At 36.3% G+C, this 21,101-nt stretch overlaps 2 protein-coding genes across 3 annotated transcripts in view; one reads left to right on the top strand and one right to left on the bottom strand.

Annotated features, from left to right (window-relative positions):
• The window catches only part of ANO3 (anoctamin 3), a gene marked incomplete at both ends in the record, with an annotated part of 391,580 nt that overhangs the window by 49,491 nt on the left and 320,988 nt on the right, over positions 1–21,101 (bottom strand). Inside the window, 1 exon segment of the mRNA XM_081240506.1 lies at positions 17,923–17,983. Coding sequence (XP_081096632.1) covers positions 17,923–17,983 — 61 coding nt within the window.
• MUC15 (mucin 15, cell surface associated) lies at positions 11,563–16,621 on the top strand (the record flags this gene model as incomplete). 2 transcript variants are annotated; one of them, XM_081240417.1, is made up of 3 exons in its annotated part: positions 11,578–12,262; positions 14,222–14,371; positions 16,461–16,621. In XM_081240417.1, 3 exons carry the CDS (start codon positions 11,578–11,580, stop codon positions 16,619–16,621), a joined length of 996 nt encoding a protein of 331 aa, XP_081096543.1. The 2 variants fall into 2 exon arrangements, with proteins under 2 accessions (XP_081096544.1, XP_081096543.1); XM_081240418.1 differs by lacking the exon at positions 14,222–14,371 and having other exon boundaries at positions 11,563–12,262.

The raw sequence follows: 21,101 nt of genomic DNA, 5'->3' as shown, positions 1-21,101 counted from the left end.
AGGCATCTAGTTATTAAAATACTGTTATTTTTCTGGATTTTGAGTTTATGTAGTATTTTAAGGTTTCTAAAGTTTGTAAATTTTTGATTGTTCCATTTACTTTCGTATCTCTTTTTATATTCATAATTTTGTATTCTTTTCTTAAAGAGAGATTCCAAAATTGTGTATTTCTTTCCAATGAATAGCTATCATGCATCAGACACATATATGCCAGACATCCTACTAAATGTTTTTCACATACTTACTCATGAAATCTTCACAACAGCTCCATGTGCAAGAAATGATTGTACTGTACTGGTTTAAACTTTAAACTTTAAAGTATTTATTCAAAGAGGGGATTTACAACAACCCTAGGTGTTTTTTGATAAGGATTCTCTTTTTCAATGTTTGAACTTAATTGTTATTGAGAAATGATAAAAACTAACTTTCTTAAGTTAATATAATTATATTGTTTATAAAGAAAAGAAAAAATGCTTGGCCACATGATTTTTATACTTTAATACTACATCAATTTAAAATGTATTACGGAAAAGGCATTTCACCCCCTTTTGATCAGCCCATCGTTAAAAAATTCTTCAACCTTGTATAAAATGCATTCATACTCCTTGAAAGTCTTTTTCTGTAAAAGAAGGATAGTGGAATTTTAATGTAAGTTACAATAAATGTTTTGATTGCAAATGCCATTAAAAATCAAATAAGGATTCTCTCCTGATACAACACAAAAACGTCTTCCCTTTTCTGTAGCTAAGAGCTTCTAGAACTGTCAGCATAGTTAAACCTAATGCGTTTTCATTGTTCTCTACAATATGTTTATGTTGTTTATAGTCCTCTAAATGGATGAGAAAACCACTTATTGTTATTTTCTGCCCATGAACTTGATGCCAAAATCCCCTTCAGGTCATGAATACGTTTGATTTTTCTTCTGCTCCTGCTTTTGAGCCAAGGAACCAATCTAGATTTTTCTTCAGAGTGTAGAGACCTAGCCTAGGCATCTCCTTCTCTCCTCACTCTGACCCTCTCCAAGTCATGGCTCAGTGCTGAGAGCACTCAGCAAATAAACTGTTGCTACAAGGTTATTACTTAGTTATTCTAACTTTTCAAACCAGAAAAAAAAAATTAGAAATAACAGGATTATCTAATTACCCACGTTGATTTTTTATTTTTTTTAGAAAGGGTTAATAAATCAGTTGGATCTTTTCCTAAAGGTGGCAAAATAAGTTATAATATTATCAATCTTCCAGTTTTGCCATTTTATTGTATTTAAACATAGTTGTAACTTCATTTAATTAAGTTCATATCAAAATAGATAATATTGTTGATAAACTGGGCAATAGCTATCTAATGAGGTTAGACTCTGTAATGAAATCAGGGTTCTAAAAGATGAAAACCTGTATAACAGAATACTCCATCATGCTGGAATGAATCAGTTGTGTGGTACTTCCACACAATGGAATATCATGTACTTGTTAAAGAGAGCAATATCATTTCCCAGCAGTCAGCTACTGCAGGGTTGGAAAATTGTTTTAGGTGCCAGCAATAAGAGGCTTCTCTTCAGAACTTGTCTATCAGCAGGAGTCTAGAGGGAGCCCAGAACTCTCCATCTTGTCAAGATGCCCCCATCCCCATATCCTACACACACACACCTTTCCCTCTGTCATCACTCACAAGTGGGTCCCTCAGGACTAATTCATTCTGCCCCTTAACTGGTACATATCAGTTATTTCAAGAAGACCAGAATTTCCAGATCATTCCTTACTCAGATTTTAATCCTCTGGTTCCAGGGAAATGGGAATTGCCTTTGTGATCCTCTCCCACTCCTTCCCAACTATTTGAGATGCTTTCAACTAGGCCCTCTTATTCAAAGTCATTAATAGCAAAGTCTTTAATGTTCCCTCACCTCCTTGCTTAACTGAAACCTGGGACACTCCTGAAACCTCACTTTCTATGTGGCAATCTCAGGTGATGGCTATTTGTGTCGAAGATGAGGTAGTGAATTTCTTGTTCCTCATTGCTGCTTCAAGCCTTTTTCTCTCCCTTCTCCTTAAAGAGTCACAGATTTGAGTCTCATATTATCAATCCATACTTCTTACTGTCTCTCTTTGTGGAAGTCATTTACCACCCCCTTGGAACACTTCCTCAAATTCTCTAAAGCTTGTTCAACTCTTGGCTAAGGGTAACTTTTATCAACATGACTCCCAAAATAAATTTTTGAAACTACAACATACACAGATAATATTTCTAGTATTTTGGCTTCTCAGTTCTTTGATGTTTATCTTCAGAGCTGTTTTCTCCTACTCTACCTTATGCCTGGTCCTCCCATGGCATAATTTTGATCAATGACTCCAAACCCTCCATAATCTCCAATTATCACCTCCATCCTTGTAGCTCACTCCCTATAAACTCCAATTCCAGTAATCCCTTGGCCCAGATGTTTTCAACCCATTAAATTTTTTTTATTTTTATATTTTTTATTAGTCTCTGCTTTACAACAAAGTGAATCAGTCATACATATACATCTGTTCCGACATTCCCTCCCTCCTCAACCCATTAACTTTTGACCCAGATTTTCAATACATTCTCCCCAGCACATTTTCACTGTCCTTTCCTACCCTTGTGCCCTCACTTTCTTCTCTATGTATCCTATTGATCAATCATTATACTGACTCACTTGCATATACCTTCAACTCTCTAGCTCTTCGAGGCTTCGATTAATGAAGTCACATTATTGTCACTGATGGATCTGAAAACAAAACTAGGATGTAGCTTGGGACCATGCCTCAGGTAAAATCAAAACATTGTTCTGGATCCAAAATGGTGTTATAGGATTTGTAAAATCAGATACCATTTTGGATCCAGAACAATATTTCAGTTTTATCTGAGGCATGGTGCCAAGCTACATTCTGGTTCTGTTTTCAGATCCATCAGAGACAATAATGTGACTTCATGTTCTGGAAACTCCACTGGTGAGTGGTTCTACCATTTCAGGCAAAGAGGCAGTAGTTCTTCTTCCACTATGTATTGTGAGGTTTAATTAACGGGTGTAAAGCAATTGTAGAGTTCCAGATGAAAGCCTCCATAGAAGGTAAGTACAACAAAAATTATGTAACCGTTGCATAATGTGTCATCTCAGCTGGCTCGGCTGATGAAGTTGTCAGGTAATTATCAGTTATTGTTGAGTTCCTCTGGAGAAACAAGGTCCAAAATGGGATTGGTCTTACCCAGAACATGGTATCATGGTATATACCTGGAAATGTATCTTGGCAAGACTTGTTTGGTTGGCAAGAAATTACTTTTTAACTCCAACTCAGGTGCTTCCATAAAGGTGTCTGATCACAACTAAGTGAGCTAAGTAATAAGTGAGGCATTAAATTTGTGCATAGTTTTCATTTTACAACTTTACCTCCAGATGTGCTCATGAGAGGAAAGGTAAATAAGGTGTATCTCTAGGGTCAGTTCTAATCAATTGGTTAAGGCTGTCAGGAGGGCAGTAATGAAAAGGATTCTGAGGCCACACCTAGGGTCTTCAGAAAAGAGGGTCATTGGAGATGAACTTTGACTCCTGTGGCAGTGAAAGCAGAGTTTTAGCAAAAGTGCTTTGTAATTTCCTTGGCTGGTATAGGCCATAATTACTATGCTTAAGTAGAAAGTGGTAAAGATATTCACATGCATATCTAGGAAAATCCCTCAGGGTATGGCACACCCAATCATGCTAAGTCATGTTCATTTCTCTAAGTACAGACATAAAATGTTTATTCAGTTGGATTTTTTCCTAGTAACTAGCTAATCTGAAAATAACCAATTGATTTTTATTAAGCTACTGTTCAGTAAACAGTTATTTGATTAGACTGAACTTGCTTTTCTTCATACTAGTGCAGATACAGCTTAAATATCTTTTGAGTGAATATTTTCTAGGGTTTGGCTTAATTTCTAATCAAACTCTGAAGGGACTTTGGGCTTCAGAAAGTTTGAAACTATAGAATTACCTTGTTCTTTCTTGGGGCCAATTAACTGGGCAGATTCTTTGCATTCAATTTGAGGCTCCTGAACCTTAGCTAAAGTTTCATTTTCTCTCTCAGCAGTTGGAAACCTATCTCCTTGCGCAACAGAAACTAAGCATGAACCTCAGGCGTACTGAGCTGAACAGACCTTGGCGCCAGTCCCCAAATATTGATGTGCAGAATCTCCCAGAAAGTGCAGTTTCACTCTTCTCCCTTTCATAAGCAGTGAAAGGAAGTGAAGGAAGTATGCCAGGTTGTTATTCAACTCTAGTATTTAATCAAGCATTACTCAGGCTCTTCTGAAACTCTCCAGCTTCTAAATTGAGAGGAAAAGCAAAGAGAACACAGGATGGAAACTACAGGATTACTCAGGATCACGTGGCCATTCTCAGCCAGACTCCAGTTACTCCCCAGACTTCCGAAAGTCCTGGTGATGATTTCTAACTTAATATTTCACAGCTTTCTCAAGGATCTGATGCACATTAATCCACTTGGTGTTAAGTGTGACTTTCTATAAATCCAGTTTCAGTGCACTGCAGACACCACTTTCTCCATTCAGGTATTAAGTACACAAATAGGGCATCCCCACCACGGGAAAGAAAGATTTGTTTATGTGTTAGGAGGACAGCATGCGGCTGGCACATGAGCAACAGGTGCAGGGCTGACTCATTTTGGTTTCCTCACCTGCGAAGGGGGAACCCAGCATGTGTCAGAAATTCCTGATAGAGCAAGGACCATTACCAAAGTCTTTGCCCTTTTTTTTTTTTCTTTTTTTCATTTAAGGCAAGAAATGTATGTCCTTTGTTTGCCAACACTTAAGAGAACTAGCCTGTCTGGAAAGTCAAAGCACCCAACCTATGAAAGCTGGAGGGTTGGGCTTTTTTTTTCTTTTTTTTTTTAAGGCCTGAATGAGGTGATATCTTCATGCTGACAGCTGAGAAGCAGGTCAGTCAGGTTCTTGGGTGCTCTATTACACAAGCTAGATACGACCAGCCCCACCTAATTTTGTTTCTCTGGCACCCTCCTGCTCAGTGGGACATCAGTACAACTAACTCATCTGCTTTCTCTAATGCAAGACAGACTCATTCCAGCCAGAACAGCTGTGATACTCCAGTTCTTGTCTGTAAACACCTCCTAGACCTGAAGGTAAGTGTGTGCTGCATTACATAGGATCCCTAGACCCTCATCCCTCGCTCTCTCACTCTCTCTCTTACTTATTTACCAACTAGAATCAAAGCAAGTTGAACTTTTGGCAGAACAGCCTGGCAAGTACCTACAGAGACCCTTGTAAAGACAGGTAGTTGTTTCATTAAGTAATCACCTTCCAAATGAGCATTTGTGCTAAGTGAGTTAACTTTAAGAATTATTGTCAAATTTGCTAGATGATGAAACCAGCTGAAGAGTTAAAGAAAAACCTTGCTTAAAACGTAAGTGACTACAAGAGAGAGTTTTCTTAAGTCAGATCTTAGTAAGTTTTAAAATGTTTAAAGTGGAAGTGTCTACATGAATATAAATGAATATTTAGATTTAAAGTATGCATTTGGTTCAATGGTTCTTGCTAAAGTATTAGAATATGGTAGCTTTTGAAAAACAGTCTGCTAATGCAATGAATTATTAACCTTCTATATATCTTTCCCAAAGATTTTCTTAATTAAAAGTTGGCAAAGTGATGTCTATGTATTATTTTACTTAGCATGATATGTGTACATGTATAGCACTCAATGGAAATCTAAAAGGCTAAGCCAGTCGCTGCAAAAGACATCCCATGGATCAAAGATGTGGATTAAGTTTCTTAACTTTATTTTGTTTGTTCTGTGTAAGGCTTCTCTTATTAAAGGGATTCTGATTTACTGTTTAACACTTTCTAATCAATCCATAGAGGCTGCTTCTACAGATAGTGAAACACAAGAGAAGGCTGAAAACCCCATGTTTGGAAATTTGGGTCCAGAATATTTCTTTTGGAGACACAATCTTTCTAAGCTTAATACTCTTCCACCTAATTATTTCAGTATTGAAGTTTATGGTTGAGAATGCCCAAGTTAGCAGGGAGTATGACATTCTATCTATTTTCCTGGGCTTATGCATTCCTCAGTCTTTTAATTAAAATGATCACAAACTTTTGAAATTTATTATTTCCTGAAAGAAAGTCATGTTTTTCCTTTTATTTGTTTCTTTCCTTTAAACTCAAATAAAGTGAAATGATGTGGGTCCTCAGGTATAATCCTACCTTTTGACTAGTTAAGTCTTCACACCCTTTCAAAACCCTCTTATAAAAGAGGCATTTTGAGAAACATAATTCCTTATGTCTTCATTTACTGTGGTTCTTTCATCTAGGGACAGCAAAATACTGTCCAAGATTGGAAAGTCCACTCAGTGTAACACTCAAGTTCTGCCTGGGATATTGGCTACACGTCAGACTGAGTTTCCTATGACAAAGACAAACAAAACTCATCTGTCTTAATTTTTAGCCAGAAACGTATAAGAAGAATGACCACAGGCAACTGAGAGAGAAGTAGTACAGGATATATTCTTTAGTTATCTTACTACAGAAACATGTTTTTATATTATCCCCTCAGTGCAGCTAAAGTAATGTTTTTATTTAAAATTTCTGATTTTGATTTAGTTTAGAATGACTAGCATTTCTCTTCCCTTGCATGGGTTGATTACCTGATAGAAACCAGGGTACCTCCTTATTTTTAAAGCTTGGTATAAAATGGGTATGACTTGGTTACAACAGGAGGGCTGGGCAGAATAATAACTTTACGAACTTAAGAAGGAACAATTTTATGCACAGTAAGTGTGGATTTTCTTTCCTTAATGGCCACAGGTTTCTGGGGGTTTTTTTTGGTTTTTTTCCTTCTCACCACCTCCTGAAGCCCTCTAAACACAAGTAGTAATGTGAAACCACTTTTTAGTGCCAACACCAAAGACAGGGGAGAAAATAGTTTTCATTTTCTTTGTATAGACGAATTACTTTTTAAAAAAAAAAACAGTGAAACTCATTCTCCAAAAGTATATTTTAAAAGTTACTGAACATTAGAAACAATAAAAACATTTCAATATATACAGAAAGATTTAGAATCTTTGTTTCAGGTATCACAAATTGGGTGGAAATCCTCCTCCCTCTTTCTGTTCCCTTTATAATAATTATCATCTTAGAAGTTTTTCAAGTTTGTAATGAGTTAATCTCTGTTCCTAGGTTACATCCTGAAAAGTCCTCTTAGGAATTTCCACCTAGGGGCAAGAAGGGGCAAAGAACAGAAGAAATGATGCTGCCTGGTCCTCCTGGTTCTCTCTCTCTCTCTCTCCAATTTCACTTTCTTTCATCCCCACATTCTCTCTGTCTCTACTGTGCACCTGGTTGACTGATGAATCTTGGGAACACAGAAGCATGCCATCCATCATCCAGCATAGCTTTACACACAAATATACCACACAGTTTACATATCTCAACTCTAGAGATGGAAAGAGGCTGCAAGAAAAGGGTAAAGATAAAGAATACAGAGTACTTTTATTGTCCTCTGGAGCTTCTGTACCACTTCCATTACCCTTCCCTGCTTATAATGTGTTTGGTTCAATTCAGAATGGGGTCAAACTTAACCAAAATTGCCTAGTTCTTGCCCCAGCAAAAATCCAGGGCTGGGGTTCTGAATAGCTGATGGCTTCAGCTCCTGGCTGCTTCTGTCCCTTTAAGATGAATGGACCTGAGTAAGAGGTGGAACCTGGCTCTCTTAGAAGCCAGAAGGCAGAAGCAAAGTTGTCCCCAGCTGCCAAGCTAGGACAGCAGGAACGAATCAATATTCACAAAAGCCTTTCCCACAACTGTATTAATTTTGGAATAAATGGCAAAGAGCCTCCACAACATACTGTCTTATCCCACTCTTCCCTTTCTCTCTTTTCCCTGGAAATGAATTACAGGCAGTAACAGAATGCTTGGCTCATTGGGGGCGTTGATACCTTAGGTTTTCAAGTTACAATCAAAAGCTGGGTAAAGGGTAGCAAGATCCCCTTGGTGGTTCTATGTTACAAGCAAAGTGAAACAGGAACAACAAAACTCACTTTGTTGACTCTTGGTATGTGGATTCTCATTACTGGAAGGGAACAAAAACTCTATGTCATGTTCCTCATTTGACATTATGAGAAAATTAGATGAAAAGCTAAGGGTTGTTTTTTGCTCCCCTCTGGTAACCACTTCTTTAGGAAGAGAAAATAACCAGAAAGCCTAGGTTTAGGGAAAGCAATCAAACTGCCTAACAATAAGACAGGTGGCCAAGTACAATGCATAAACAAATCAGAGCACTGGCAGTAGACAATGAAAAAGGTTATAACGTTTGTTATGAAACTGACAGAGTTCACAGGAAAGAGCTGTTTCTGAAAAGGTCCATGTATGTATTTTTAAACTAAATTGAATTGTATTTTAAATGTGCTAGGTGAAGCAACAGTTTAATGAAATATTGGTGAAATTCAGGTCCTGGGGATAATCATTCCTGTGTTGTTAATGTTAATCTGTAAATTACCTGGTAAAAGTGTTTATCTAGAAACCATGGAGACAATTGTTGGGATTTTCTTAAATTAGGATAAAAGTGTACTTAGTATGTTTAAGAGGCACTTAAAGGAGAAGTCACTATTTTTCTAGTGTTTAAAAATGTGGGATTTTCACCTGCTCCGGTTAAAATAAAATTTGGAGGATTTCGTTATTCTTTATTATTCTGTGCTAAGAAAACATTTGTGGGAAGAGTTCTAAAAACCAGCTGATTACCAAATTCTATATTCCTTTGTAACTTGTGTTACATAGATGAGTGATTACTAGCTTTTAATGCCAAGGCATAGATGAGTGATTACTAGCTTTTAATGCCAAGGTCTGAATCCTAACCCTATCTTTCAGCCACTAGCTATGTGTCCTTGAATACATTATTTACATTTTTTATGTCCCATTTAATTATCTGTAAAATAGGATTAATAATCCCTTCCTTATTGTTTGATTGTTTTTGTTAAGAATTAAATGAGAAAACATGCGAAGCATCTGATGTAATAGATGTATACTAGTAACATGTTTTCCAATTATGTTAACAATTTTTAGGATCTAAATGAATTTTCTTGATTATCACAGAAAAGTGAATGAAATATAAATAAACAGAATTATCACAAATACAAATACCTATATAATCCCTACCAAGTGAAGAAACAGATTATTAGGAGCACACAGAAGTCCCTTTCATGCCCACCCAATCAATACTGTCTCCTTCCTTCCCACAAGTAACTACTTTCCTGACTTTTAACATTCTAGTTTTTGAACTTTATAAACATGCAATCATACAGTACAACGGGCATTTTAAGCTCTGCATGATATTTGTGATAATCACTCATGTTACTGTGTGCAACTCATCTGTGCATCTCGTTTATTTTTCATGTGCAAATATTAAACAATTTATTATCCAACCTGTTACTGGTGGATGTTTAGGTTGGAGACACATAAATAATGCCCTTATGAATGTTCTTGTATGTCTGCTTGCTTTTTTTTTTTTTTTTTTTTTGCGGTGCACGGGCCTCTCACTGTTGTGGCCTCTCCCGTTGTGAAGCACAGGCTCCGGACGCGCAGGCTCAGCGGCCATGGCTCACGGGCCCAGCCGCTCCACGGCATGTGGGATCTTCCCAGACCGGGGCACGAACCCATGTCCCCTGCATCAGCAGGCGGACTCTCAACCACTGCGCCACCAGGGAAGCCCTTCCTGCTTGCTTTTTAAGTAGAACTTTCTTAAGTGATAAGCACAGAGCATGGAAATGACTGTATCTTTTAAACTTTAGAAATCCACAGGTATAGACTGCTTGCTAAAAGTCTTTGGAGAAAAAAATATTATATCAGGATGTATTATAGATACGTCTAAGTTGTACCACTGTGTAAGTAATCATTAAGCGAGGAGAGGGGTACTTAAAACCACACGATAATCAGAGGGAGTAATTTAGAGGCTCCTCAGACCCTAGTGAAAAATCATCAAGTTTGAAAATATTTGTAAAAATTTCTGGGGGGGCTTTTAAGAAATCGCAATTAATGTTGACATAAATAATAGCAGTTGCACCTCCTTCCTTTTCTTATCTCAGTCATCCTGGAGGCTTTTAGTGAAAAATAAGCTCTAAGGTCCAATTCAAAGAACATAAAATCAGTTCTTAGACTTTATTGTTTGAAGAGGAATAGTCTAACATTTTTTTACCTTTTTCAATTAAAAACACTTTAAATTTTAGCACCTAATTAGGTTGGAGTCAGCAGACTTGGATTTCAGTGCTGCTTTTTCTAGCTTCCATTACTGGCCACTCTGAACCTCGGTTTCTTCATCTGTAAAATGGGGATAACGTGAGCTACTCTTTTTGTCTCAATGGATCATTGTGAGGCTCAAATGAGATGATATTATAAACTGTAAGATATTTATAGAAATATTATTATATTTTAATAATAAGAAATGGAAGTTAATATTTACTAACTGCTTACTTTAGTCCAGACATTGTTTAGAGTACTTCTACATAAATCATTTCATTTAGTCTGCAGAACACTGTGAAGTCAGTATGATTATGATATTGATAAAGCAAATGCTTAATATGATGATTATTTTTCACATGTTATTCATGATAGAAACCAGAATTACAATATAAATATAATTTCAAAATCTTTCCCCCATATCCTCCTATCTATGAATTGTGGCGCTTCCACACTTAAGAGGCAGAATGATGTGCCCAGATTGGAGGTCAGAACCATGGTTTCAAACTTCAACTCTGCCACAATCTAGTTAGGTACTTTTTTTCCACACACAGTCACAACCAGATTCTTCATTTATACAATAAGGGAATGCAATGAAAAAATCTCCAATTCTAAAAGTATTTCTGACTCTCTGTTATTTGGGATTAATAGGAAAAAGGGTAACATGAAGTAAACATGCCGTGAAAAAAGGGATGTTAACCTCAAATTCAAGTTACTCAAATTAGGAACTAATAAAATGTTTTCAAGTGGAGTTCCTGACTGACTCACTTTAAAGCGGTATGTTTACTGTATAATCAATAACATCATTTTCATAATAAATACTCCAAATTACATCTTTATAAAGGATATGTTTTCTTAAATAGGTTGAAGAAAGCAGCCCTATATTACATTATTTTTTAAAAATTACTTAGTAGTCCATATATTGTACAATACGTGTGTGTGTGCATGTGTGTGTGTGTGTGTGTGTGTGTGTATGTATGTCAACTTATCCCACGCTAAATGGTCTTTGGAATAATGAAATAGTAGTGTCTGGCTTGACGAAGACTTTGCATGGCATTCCCTAGAGGAAGAAAGAAAGAAATACTATATAGAAAATAGAACTCAGTGAAATAGAACTCAGTAACTCTAGTTTTAATAAAATCCAAAGGAAACAAACTTTTGGAATAAAGAGTATGGTACTATCATGTCAGCATTATGTCTCTGGATATTTTTATCACTTTAAAAATGTAGATCCATTTTAAAAAACCTCAGTACTTCATTTAATAATTCAAATGGTCATTATTTTCTTTCAGATTCTTATTATTAACACCAATACCAAAGAAGATTACAATGTTGACTTCAGCCAAATTTCTCTTGATTTCAATTTTGTTTAGTTTACTACTATTTGGAAGCCATGGAGAAGAAGGTCAAGAAATAAACACAACACAAAACATTGCAGAAGACTTCAAAACAAGGGGAAATCAATCTATTCCTCTGGAAAGTGAAGCAAATTCAACCTCAGATAAAGAAAAGAGAGAAACCTCCCATCCCAAGGCAAGTAATTTCTCTTTTGGGGATCCATCAAATAAAACCCATGGAACAGATTTCTACCATAATTTGTCAACAGACAACTCTTCCAGTCTCAAACTCATGCCCACACTTTCCCCAAGCCCTCCCTTGATCCACAGCTTTGTTTCTAAATTGCCTTGGAACTCATCCGTAGCAGATGAAAATCCTCTGCCAGTCTCAGCACCTCCCAATACTACAGCTATTGTATCTTCCGAAAACTTCACTTGGTCTTCGGTCAATGATACCATGAAAGCTCCTGACAACAGTTCCATTGCAGTTAGCAACCTCCCTTCAGGATCAAACACCATATCTGTGACCCCCATGATAATGGAAACAGATGGATGGCCTACCATGACTGGAGATAGCTTGGCGGGGTTTACTGCTTATCAAGAAACAACTTTATATCCCACCTTGAAATTCACCAATAATTCAAAAATCTTTCCAAATACATCAGACCCCCAAGAAGGTAAATATAAGTGGATTTAATTTTCCTTTTGTGTGAAACTGAATCTCCAAATAAGTCATTACACCTAAGAAATGCACCACACTAGAAAAAAAAGGAGACTGCAATAGCACAGGTGGTTCTTATTTTGGGGGGAGAAACCATAATATTCAAAGTGAATAGTGAAGGGATTTTAGGGCTTAAGTCAGCATATACTAGTCATAACTGTATGAGAATGTGAGAATGGGATGAGTCTGGGCCAAAATTAGAAGTAGGTTAGATTGAAAAGAAACAGAAACTGAGGTAGTGGTACAGTTTTGAGATACTGGGTAACAATTTTTACTGCATTTCAGAAAGACTACCTGAAATTTCACAGGCTTTTAGGAATATGATACAACTGAAGTTTAAAAATATATGTATTTTTAAATATATATATTTTTAAAATATATTAAAAATATATGTATTTTAAAAATTTAAACTCAACAGAAGAATACCCTCAGTTTTTAGTTCAGTACCTACTGAACACCATAAAAATGGAATTCAGCTTTGAGTATCACAAGAAAATTGTGTTATGAGGACATTTCTGTTTCATTTAGAGATCAGTCAAGCTTTAAAACATAAAGTGGAAAAGATCTCTAATATTTAATGAAAATTCATTCTATTTTATTTTCTCAGGTCTAACCATGTTTTTGTTTTCTGAATTAAAAAAAAATAACTCCTCTTTCCCCCCCATGAACTCATTGATTTCCAATACAACTTATCTACAGATTATATTAGTGATAGAAACACCAAATCATATAAACAAATTCCTATTTGAAAGTTGTTGTTAGTGTACAGGAAAAGTTTTAAATTCTGAAATCTAGGATTATTATAGTACTGCAACCAGTATATTGTGCGTACATATATTTTCATAATTTTAAGATATCTTTCCGTTCATACATACTCTTATATTCCATCAGAAAGTTTTTTTTAAACTATTCTGTTTTGTCTTTCTAAACTTAATATACATATTGAGAATACTGAGTACTTAATCCTACCATTGCTCATTAATCAAAAAAAATTTAGTTAACTTTGCTCCACTTTTATCTTGGTAAAAAATGTGCTGCTGTTGATCTTCCATGTTTTTTGTGTATAAATGGAATCTGATATAGATTTAGAGACCCTGTAAGACCTCTTGCCTACCTAATTAATAAGCTTCTCAACAAATTTTTTTTAAACCTGAAAATAAAATGCACTAAGTATAAATCCAGGAAGCATTCAGTGATTTATTGGTGACTTAGTCTTCAAATAAGGTGCTTGGTAAAGGTGATGATAGAATGAAATTTTGGACTCCTTTAACTCAGACCTACACATCTGTTCACAACGTGCAAGGCACTGCAAACATCCTGCTTTTGTCTTTTTGTTGTATTTGGAAATACCCTCTATCAGGATATATTTCTTTTTCTTCATAATGCCTTTTCACTTGGGGTTTGTGGATTCAATTCCTATTACCTACTTACTGCCATTAGCTTTTTACTTTTCAATTATTATAGAAACAAACTCAAAGCTTATCTCATTATTAAAGTTCATCAGAGATTCAGAGTTGATTAAAAACATAATATAGAATTCAACATAGAAATTAGATCTTAATAGAGAATACACATGGCATTTCAGTACTATTAGTGTTAATATGTAATGAGATAGTTATAAAACTAAAGCTTAGAAGTATTTCAAGATAATTCAAATTTTGAAGTACAGTTTTATCAGGAAGCATATTTTCCAATATATCCCCAAAACTCAGTACTTTATAAAACACACACACACACACACACACACACACACACAATGTATATATATTTCTCTGTATATACATATCCATTATCTAATTTTTAAAAAAGTGTTAAACATTCTTTGCTTACACAAAGTCCACATGTATATATTTCTTTTCTTTGAATAATTGTTTTCTATTTCTTATCTGTGAATTATTTTTTCTTTGTCCTCTAGAGAACAGAAATACAGGAGTAGTATTTGGGGCCATTTTAGGTGCTATTCTGGGAGCTTCACTGCTTAGTCTTGTTGGCTACTTGCTGTGTGGAAAAAGGAAAACAGACTCATTTTCCCATCGGCGACTTTATGATGACAGAAATGAACCAGGTAAAAACAACTTTCAGAACTTCACCTGTACACAGTGGTTTTAACTAAGTGAAGTTGCTAACGTTCACTGCATTATCTAGAAGCGATTTAGAGATTCATATGACAGAAACGAACTAAAGATTTATTCTGATCTATTCTCTTTCTCAAAGAACATAACCAAAATAACTATGGAACTGTGTGTGAAATTTTAAAACCATTTGGAACTGTTGCTCATCGCATCACAATTGGTTTTAAGTAATAATCCCAGAACCTAAAACATATCATTATAATTGAAAGATAATGGCATGATATTAAGAACAAAATGGCCAGTTTTGTTAGCAAGTAACTGGGGAGCCATTATTCACCATTGTTGGATCTCTTAGTAGCAGTAATTTGAACAATGATTTATTCTAATCTGGAGCTCTTGCAAAGTTTGCACGTATACAATAGCCCTCTATTAATTATCTTAATGAGTCTCTAAAACAGAATTGCTAAAGGGTCGCATATTTGGGTACATAAAGTCAGATAAACCTTAATTCAGAAATTTCCCAATCATATGATGCAAAAAAAACCACCACATCTATGGATGAGAAATGTGTCTGCTAAGAATAAAGCACTGTGTTTGATCTTAATAATGCAGTAATAATTAGGACAGAAATAAAATCAAATGCTTGATTCAACACTTTTTTTCTTTAATATTTCAGGACAAAAAAAAATCTGTTTTCTGGTTTACACAAGGGACTCTTGCCACCATAAAAAAATAGTTAAATGCCCCTGTTGGGTCTCATTGATAAAGTCTTGTTGATTTTTGATAAGGTTGGAACATTACTGATATATTGTTAATTTTCAAAATCAAATCCATTAATTGTAAGTTAACTGAATTCTGTTTATGGGCTTCTAGCAATCCATAGAAAATAAAAACTTTCACTTTTCAAAATTGAAGGATAGGATTTCAATCAACAGGGTTTTCCAAACTTTTTTTTTAACTTCAGAATATTTTCTTTAAATGTTATCACATGCAAAAGCTCAGTCTAACAACTTGATATAATCTAAGATATTGTGATCAAGGCATAATGGAATAATTTAATCACACCACCTGTTTTACTCTTTCAGCTTTGAGACACCTTTCCCAAATTCCTAAGGTTCCTGGGGGTCCAATTTGTAAACAGAAGGCTTAAGGAATAGGTAGGATATGAGAATACCTAGATGAATAATTAGATTACTAGTCTAATTAGTAAGTAGTCCCTGCTTTAGTATTCAAATACCTAGTGCCCCAAGTTTTCTTTAAATTCAAGAATATAAAAGAAATAATAGTTGTTTGTTGAAAATAAAAACAATCTCCAATATTATTAATCAGGTTAATAACCTAGATCTCTCAGAAGGAAACATAAGATTTTACAAATTGTTTTCTTTCATCTCCATCTTCAATGGCTCACCCAAAATGATATTAAGACCCTTGGTAAAATAATGACACATTTTAAAATTAAAGCTCTTCACTTTTTAAAAATTATTTTTATACCAGCAGTAAAAATTCTGAACATGTTGGCAAGGCTCTGAATTCACAAGATTCAAAAGTCAATGAGAGGGCTTCCCTGGTGGCGCAGTGCTTGAGAGTCTGCCTGCCGATGCAGGGGACACGGGTTCGTGCCCCGGTCTGGGAAGATCCCACATGCCACGGAGCGGCTGGGCCCGTGAGCCATGGCCGCTGAGCCTGCACGTCCGGAGCCTATGCTCCGCAACGGGAGAGGCCACAACAGTGAGAGACCCGCGTACCGCAAAAAAAAAAAAAAAAAAAAAAAAAAGTGTCAGTGAGTCATGTCAATACTTCTTTATATAAAGTATTGCTATATTTCTGTTGTGATCTCTCCCTTAGTTCCTTTATTTTTGGACCACCAGCAGTGAAATTTTGGAAGTTAAACTGTTCATAGTTTTAGAAGAAAAATGTGGCTTGCAAAATATGTACTTATTTAAAATTCAAAACTAATCTCTGAAAATCCCATATAAAAAAGTGTAACTAACTCATCCAGAACAATTCCTACAGTCTAGCAGATGCCTGAGCATGCATCTTCCAGATTGTCACTATAAAGCAATTTTTTTGTTGCTTTTTTAGTTCTGCGATTAGATAATGCACCGGAACCTTATGATGTAAGTTTTGGAAATTCTAGTTATTATAACCCAACGGCGAATGATTCATCTACACCAGCAGGCCGAGAAAATGCACGGGATGGCATTCCTATGGATGACATACCTCCACTTCGTACCTCAGTATAAAACTAAGGGGAAAAAGGCTTCAGATGGCAAATGTTCACTATATCCTGGCCTTTCAAATCCATCATCCAAAAGCTGAAGCAAGATCACTCTCATGTGGCCTGTGCCAAAGAGAACTGTAAAAGCATGAGACAAGTAGCAGAAACATAGAGGATAAATCATCCAAAAGGTTTCCTTTCTTCCATTTCTCACTGTGCTGAATCTTCTATTGAGTAACCTTCATTTGTATATTGGTCTATTTTTTTCTTAGCAGGAAATGTTTGTGGAATCAAGTAAAACTGAAAGGTTTCACCATGATTGCCCTGCCCAATAATTTAATTAAAAAATCCTTCAATGAAAATAGGGACCCCAAATTACATTTTTACTTTTTTGGGAGGAGGTGGTGAATTGACTCTTCACTGCTCCCTGTGTAGTCATAATACCATATATCAAGATTGGCATTTTCCTGAAGGAAAATTGGAAAGGTGATTTTATTTTTTTTAAATTTTGACTTGAAGCTAGAAAGAGAGTACGGCACAGATTCTGTTCCTGGGAAATTAAAGTAACAGGAATGAGAGGCTTGAATTCTAGTACATTTTACTTTTCTGTATCAGCAGGTACATAGTCAGCCCCTTGAGTTGCCAAGTTGACAGTGACTTTGCATTCAACAGACTATGGTAGGAAAGCTGATCCTAACCAGGAAAGTGATCGCTTCTCTTCAAAGCATCGGGAATTCCAATCTGTGGTTTACTTTAGGCCGCAATTAATTGGGTTCTTTAAAAACTCAATGAGAAACTTAGTGAAAAAAGTCAGCCGATACATATACCTATACATAACTTTTACAGTTTTAAGATGGTCGATAGGAACAGGATTTATTTTGTATTAGACATTATTGCTCAATCATATATGGAATAGATTCTGAATCTCTAAGTGTATAAAATGTAAGGTTAAAAAAATATATAATGGAAGCCTTAAGCAAACAAAACATTTTCTGGTATCATTTTCACAAGTGAAAATACAAGAAGCTTAATTTGGATTCTAGTATATTTCAGTTTGTTTTCAATTACTGCCTGTTTTCGGCAGGAAAAATATACTCCACAGTATAGGAAGGTTGAGGCTTTAGGGATTAGAAGATTAAATCAAGAGTTAAATTCCCAAAGAAGCAGTGAATGTGTGACGAGGGCATATGAGACAAGAGATTTTACTGTTGAATTGACACATGGTATGTGTGTTTGCGTGTGTGCGTGTATGGTGGGTATGAATAAACATAGCAACAGCCTCAGAAAACGAGGGCCAGGAAGTAAGCAATGGAAAAACATACTTACCCCATATTGCCATAAAAATAGCAAAGAAGACTGTCCCTCCATTATCAAACAGATATGTTACCTTAGTGGAAAACAAACAAAAGTATTAGTCACACTTTTGGTTATAATAATCCAGTGATTACTGTTTGCATTTAGGTACTATTGATTTTTTTTTCCCAATGGAATCACATTATTTTATAGTTTGCAAATATAAGATAGGCAATCCTTTCATGGGTCCTGCAACTGTTTCATGTGATTTTCTCATGGGGAGAGGTGAGGAGTCAGCATTTCCCCCCTTCTCTTCTCTTTTCCCCTTTGACTCTACCTTCATTTCTGCTTAGAAGTGGTTCTCGTACCCTTAGGAAATACTTGTGGGCCACAAATAGAAAGAAGCTACACAGAGAGCTTTAAAAAGTTAGCTTTCCAGTGAAGGCATGCCTAGCTGAACTTCCTGTTAGCAAAACTTCCAGGATTGGGAGAGTTGCAAAATGCAGAATTCCATTAGTGATACAGCACTTCCAAGGGAAAGGGATCACAGTGCTACCCCTACTCTCTGATGTCTTTCAGAATGTGCCATGGGTCATTAAGAAATTTCATAAATCACTGGACATTTAGGATATAGTCCAAGTGTTTTTTAATCAGACATGACCTGAAGTTTTATAAAGAACAATGTACAGTTATACAACATTATTGAATATACATTTCAGGTTGTAAGAATTGTTTGATTTTAATAAAGTATAAACTCAATTTACCTTTGCCTCTTTTTATTTGCATAATGCCCTAACTATATTTATAATTTAGTGAGGGAGGTTAAAACAATATAGCCAAGCCAATGTATGTTTGGCAGTCAATTAAATACCATAGAAACTAAAGAGAAAATAGGGGCATTACCCTCACAGGAGTGAGAGGCCAACTGGGGGCTAAAGAACATTATTCTAAGGAAAGCGGGAGTAGAATGGTGTCCTCTTTGCTCAGTCTACAGTCTAGAGGCTGCTCAATGAGTGCATTAAAACAACATTAATGTGTATTTTAATTGTAACATCTGGAACACACTGTAAAATAATATAAAACAGATAAAGGTGGGATGTATTTTCCTATTATGTAGCATTATTGAAAATTTTATTATACAAAAGATGAGCTCCTTTTGAAAGTTGGTGGATAGGTGCAAGATATCCTAGATGCTTCTAAGCTTCTAAGACTGTTAAGGCTTGGGCTTTTAAAAAATGTTATAAGACTTGGTTTTCACACCAGTCATCCGTATATATTATGTACAATAGAGAAAAGGACCGCAAAGAAATTCTCTCACAGAGTTGATAAAATTCCACCCAGCAGGGGAATCCAGCTTTTTTGTGTCCAAAGGCATCCCACAGAAATACCTGCAGCTGCCAAGCAACTGAATAGCTGTCTGCTTTCCTTTATAAACAAGCCTAGTGCAGGAAAGAGCCTCTTAGAGTGTTAGAACAGAGACTTCACACATGGGGACGTAAAGGTCACCAAGAAATAATGGCTCCCCCTGCTCCAGAAACAGCCAGGTTTTTAGAAAAGTGACACATAAAAAGCAATACTTAACAACAATTGTGTTGCACAGACATAATTTGTCATTGTTCATGCAATATTTTCCTTAAAAAAGCTTTTCATTTTTTTCTTATTAGTTCTGTTTACAAATCTTTCAGGCATTTTTAACTAAGTAAATTTAAATATCAGCTTTTCAGAAACACATCCACGAGACACGGTGAGGTATACATGCCATATTGATGTAATGTGAGATTACATACATGTAGTGGGAGATAAAGCTAGAATGGGAGTTAGGGAAGTCTTCAGAACTTGCCCTGAGGAGGAGTGTAAAAGTATAAAATCATTGTTTTACCCACTAAACTATTACATGGGGGGCGTATTATGACAGGGGAGACTGTGGCGATAAGAAAAGCACTTACAAGCCTGCAGTTACAGCTTCTGATGATATGGGTTTTTTAGGGTGCCGATATGAGTTGCTGAATGGAAATGGAGGAGAGGGGGATGGAAGAGTCAAGCACAGTGTGGATGGCTCAAGCTTAGATCGTGAGTGATCAGAAAAATCCCAAAGCATCGTAACAGACTTTTCTAAAAGCAAAAAAAAAAAAAAAAAAAAAAAAAGCTTGTCTGATCTACAAATGTATATTTGCAGTTAATTATTTTATTGGAAAAATAGCTTGCCTTTATGCATAGGGAACCTCTGGACAAGGTTTTTATTCAACACTGTTGATGTAAATAGGGATGATATAAGAAGACAGAAGCAAACTATGCCTCAAACAAAGCTGTGTTTTAGCACAAATTCTCCACCATCTTTTTTTTTTTTTTTTTTTGCGGTACGCGGGCCTCTCACTGTTGTGGCCTCTCCTGTTGCAGAGCACAGGCTCTGGACGCGCAGGCCCAGTGGCCATGGCTCACGGGCCCAGCCGTTCCGCGGCATGTGGGATGTTCCCGGACCGGGGCACGAACCCGTGTCCCCTGCATCAGCAGGCGGACTCTCAACCACTGCGCCACCAGGGAAACCCTCTCCACTATGTTTGACATGTGATTTCTCTTGCAGAGCTGAGTGTGGCTGGAAATCGATAAATGTGGATATTGTTTAAGGAGATAAATTTATTAGGTTGGAAGCTTAAACTCTATGTCTCCTCTACTGTAGTTGATAGATCTCTTTCTAAAATTGTTTCATGGGTTCAGAATAACTTAAGCCTCTGGAAACTGCCACTTATACTCAATTCAAGCCCCTCTGGGCTAAGGTGAACAAGGTGCCTCTTGGGCAGATTCCACGCGCTGCGGGCCAGGAGATTACGGAGGGGAGAGAGGCAGGGTTTGGAATTTGGGCTGAAGTTCAGCCCTCTCTCAGTTCCTTAGTTCCAAATTCTTCGACAGAGCAAAATCTGTGTAACTATCCATGTGCATTGGACTGGGACAAAGGTACACCAAACATGGCAACTTCATTTTTTTACCCCACCCCCAACTCATTACTTATTTAGGGCAACAGCTTTTTAAATGTGGTCCTAGAAATCAGAATCACCTGAGGAGCCTCTTAACATGCAGATTTCTAAGCCTCACCCTTGGCCAACTGATTCTGAATCTCAGGACGCGGGGCCCAGGAATCTGCTTTTTAACAAAAGTTCTAGGTGATTCTGATGTGTAATCTTATGCAGACTCATCCATGAAATTTCTTAAAGAAA

This window comes from Mesoplodon bidens, assembly GCF_964165515.1.
Source record: "Mesoplodon bidens genome assembly, chromosome: 7".
In the NCBI taxonomy this organism is placed as follows: Eukaryota; Metazoa; Chordata; class Mammalia; order Artiodactyla; family Ziphiidae; genus Mesoplodon; species Mesoplodon bidens.
The sequence above is the reverse complement of the archived record's forward strand: the minus strand, read 5'-3'. Positions and strand labels throughout refer to the sequence as shown.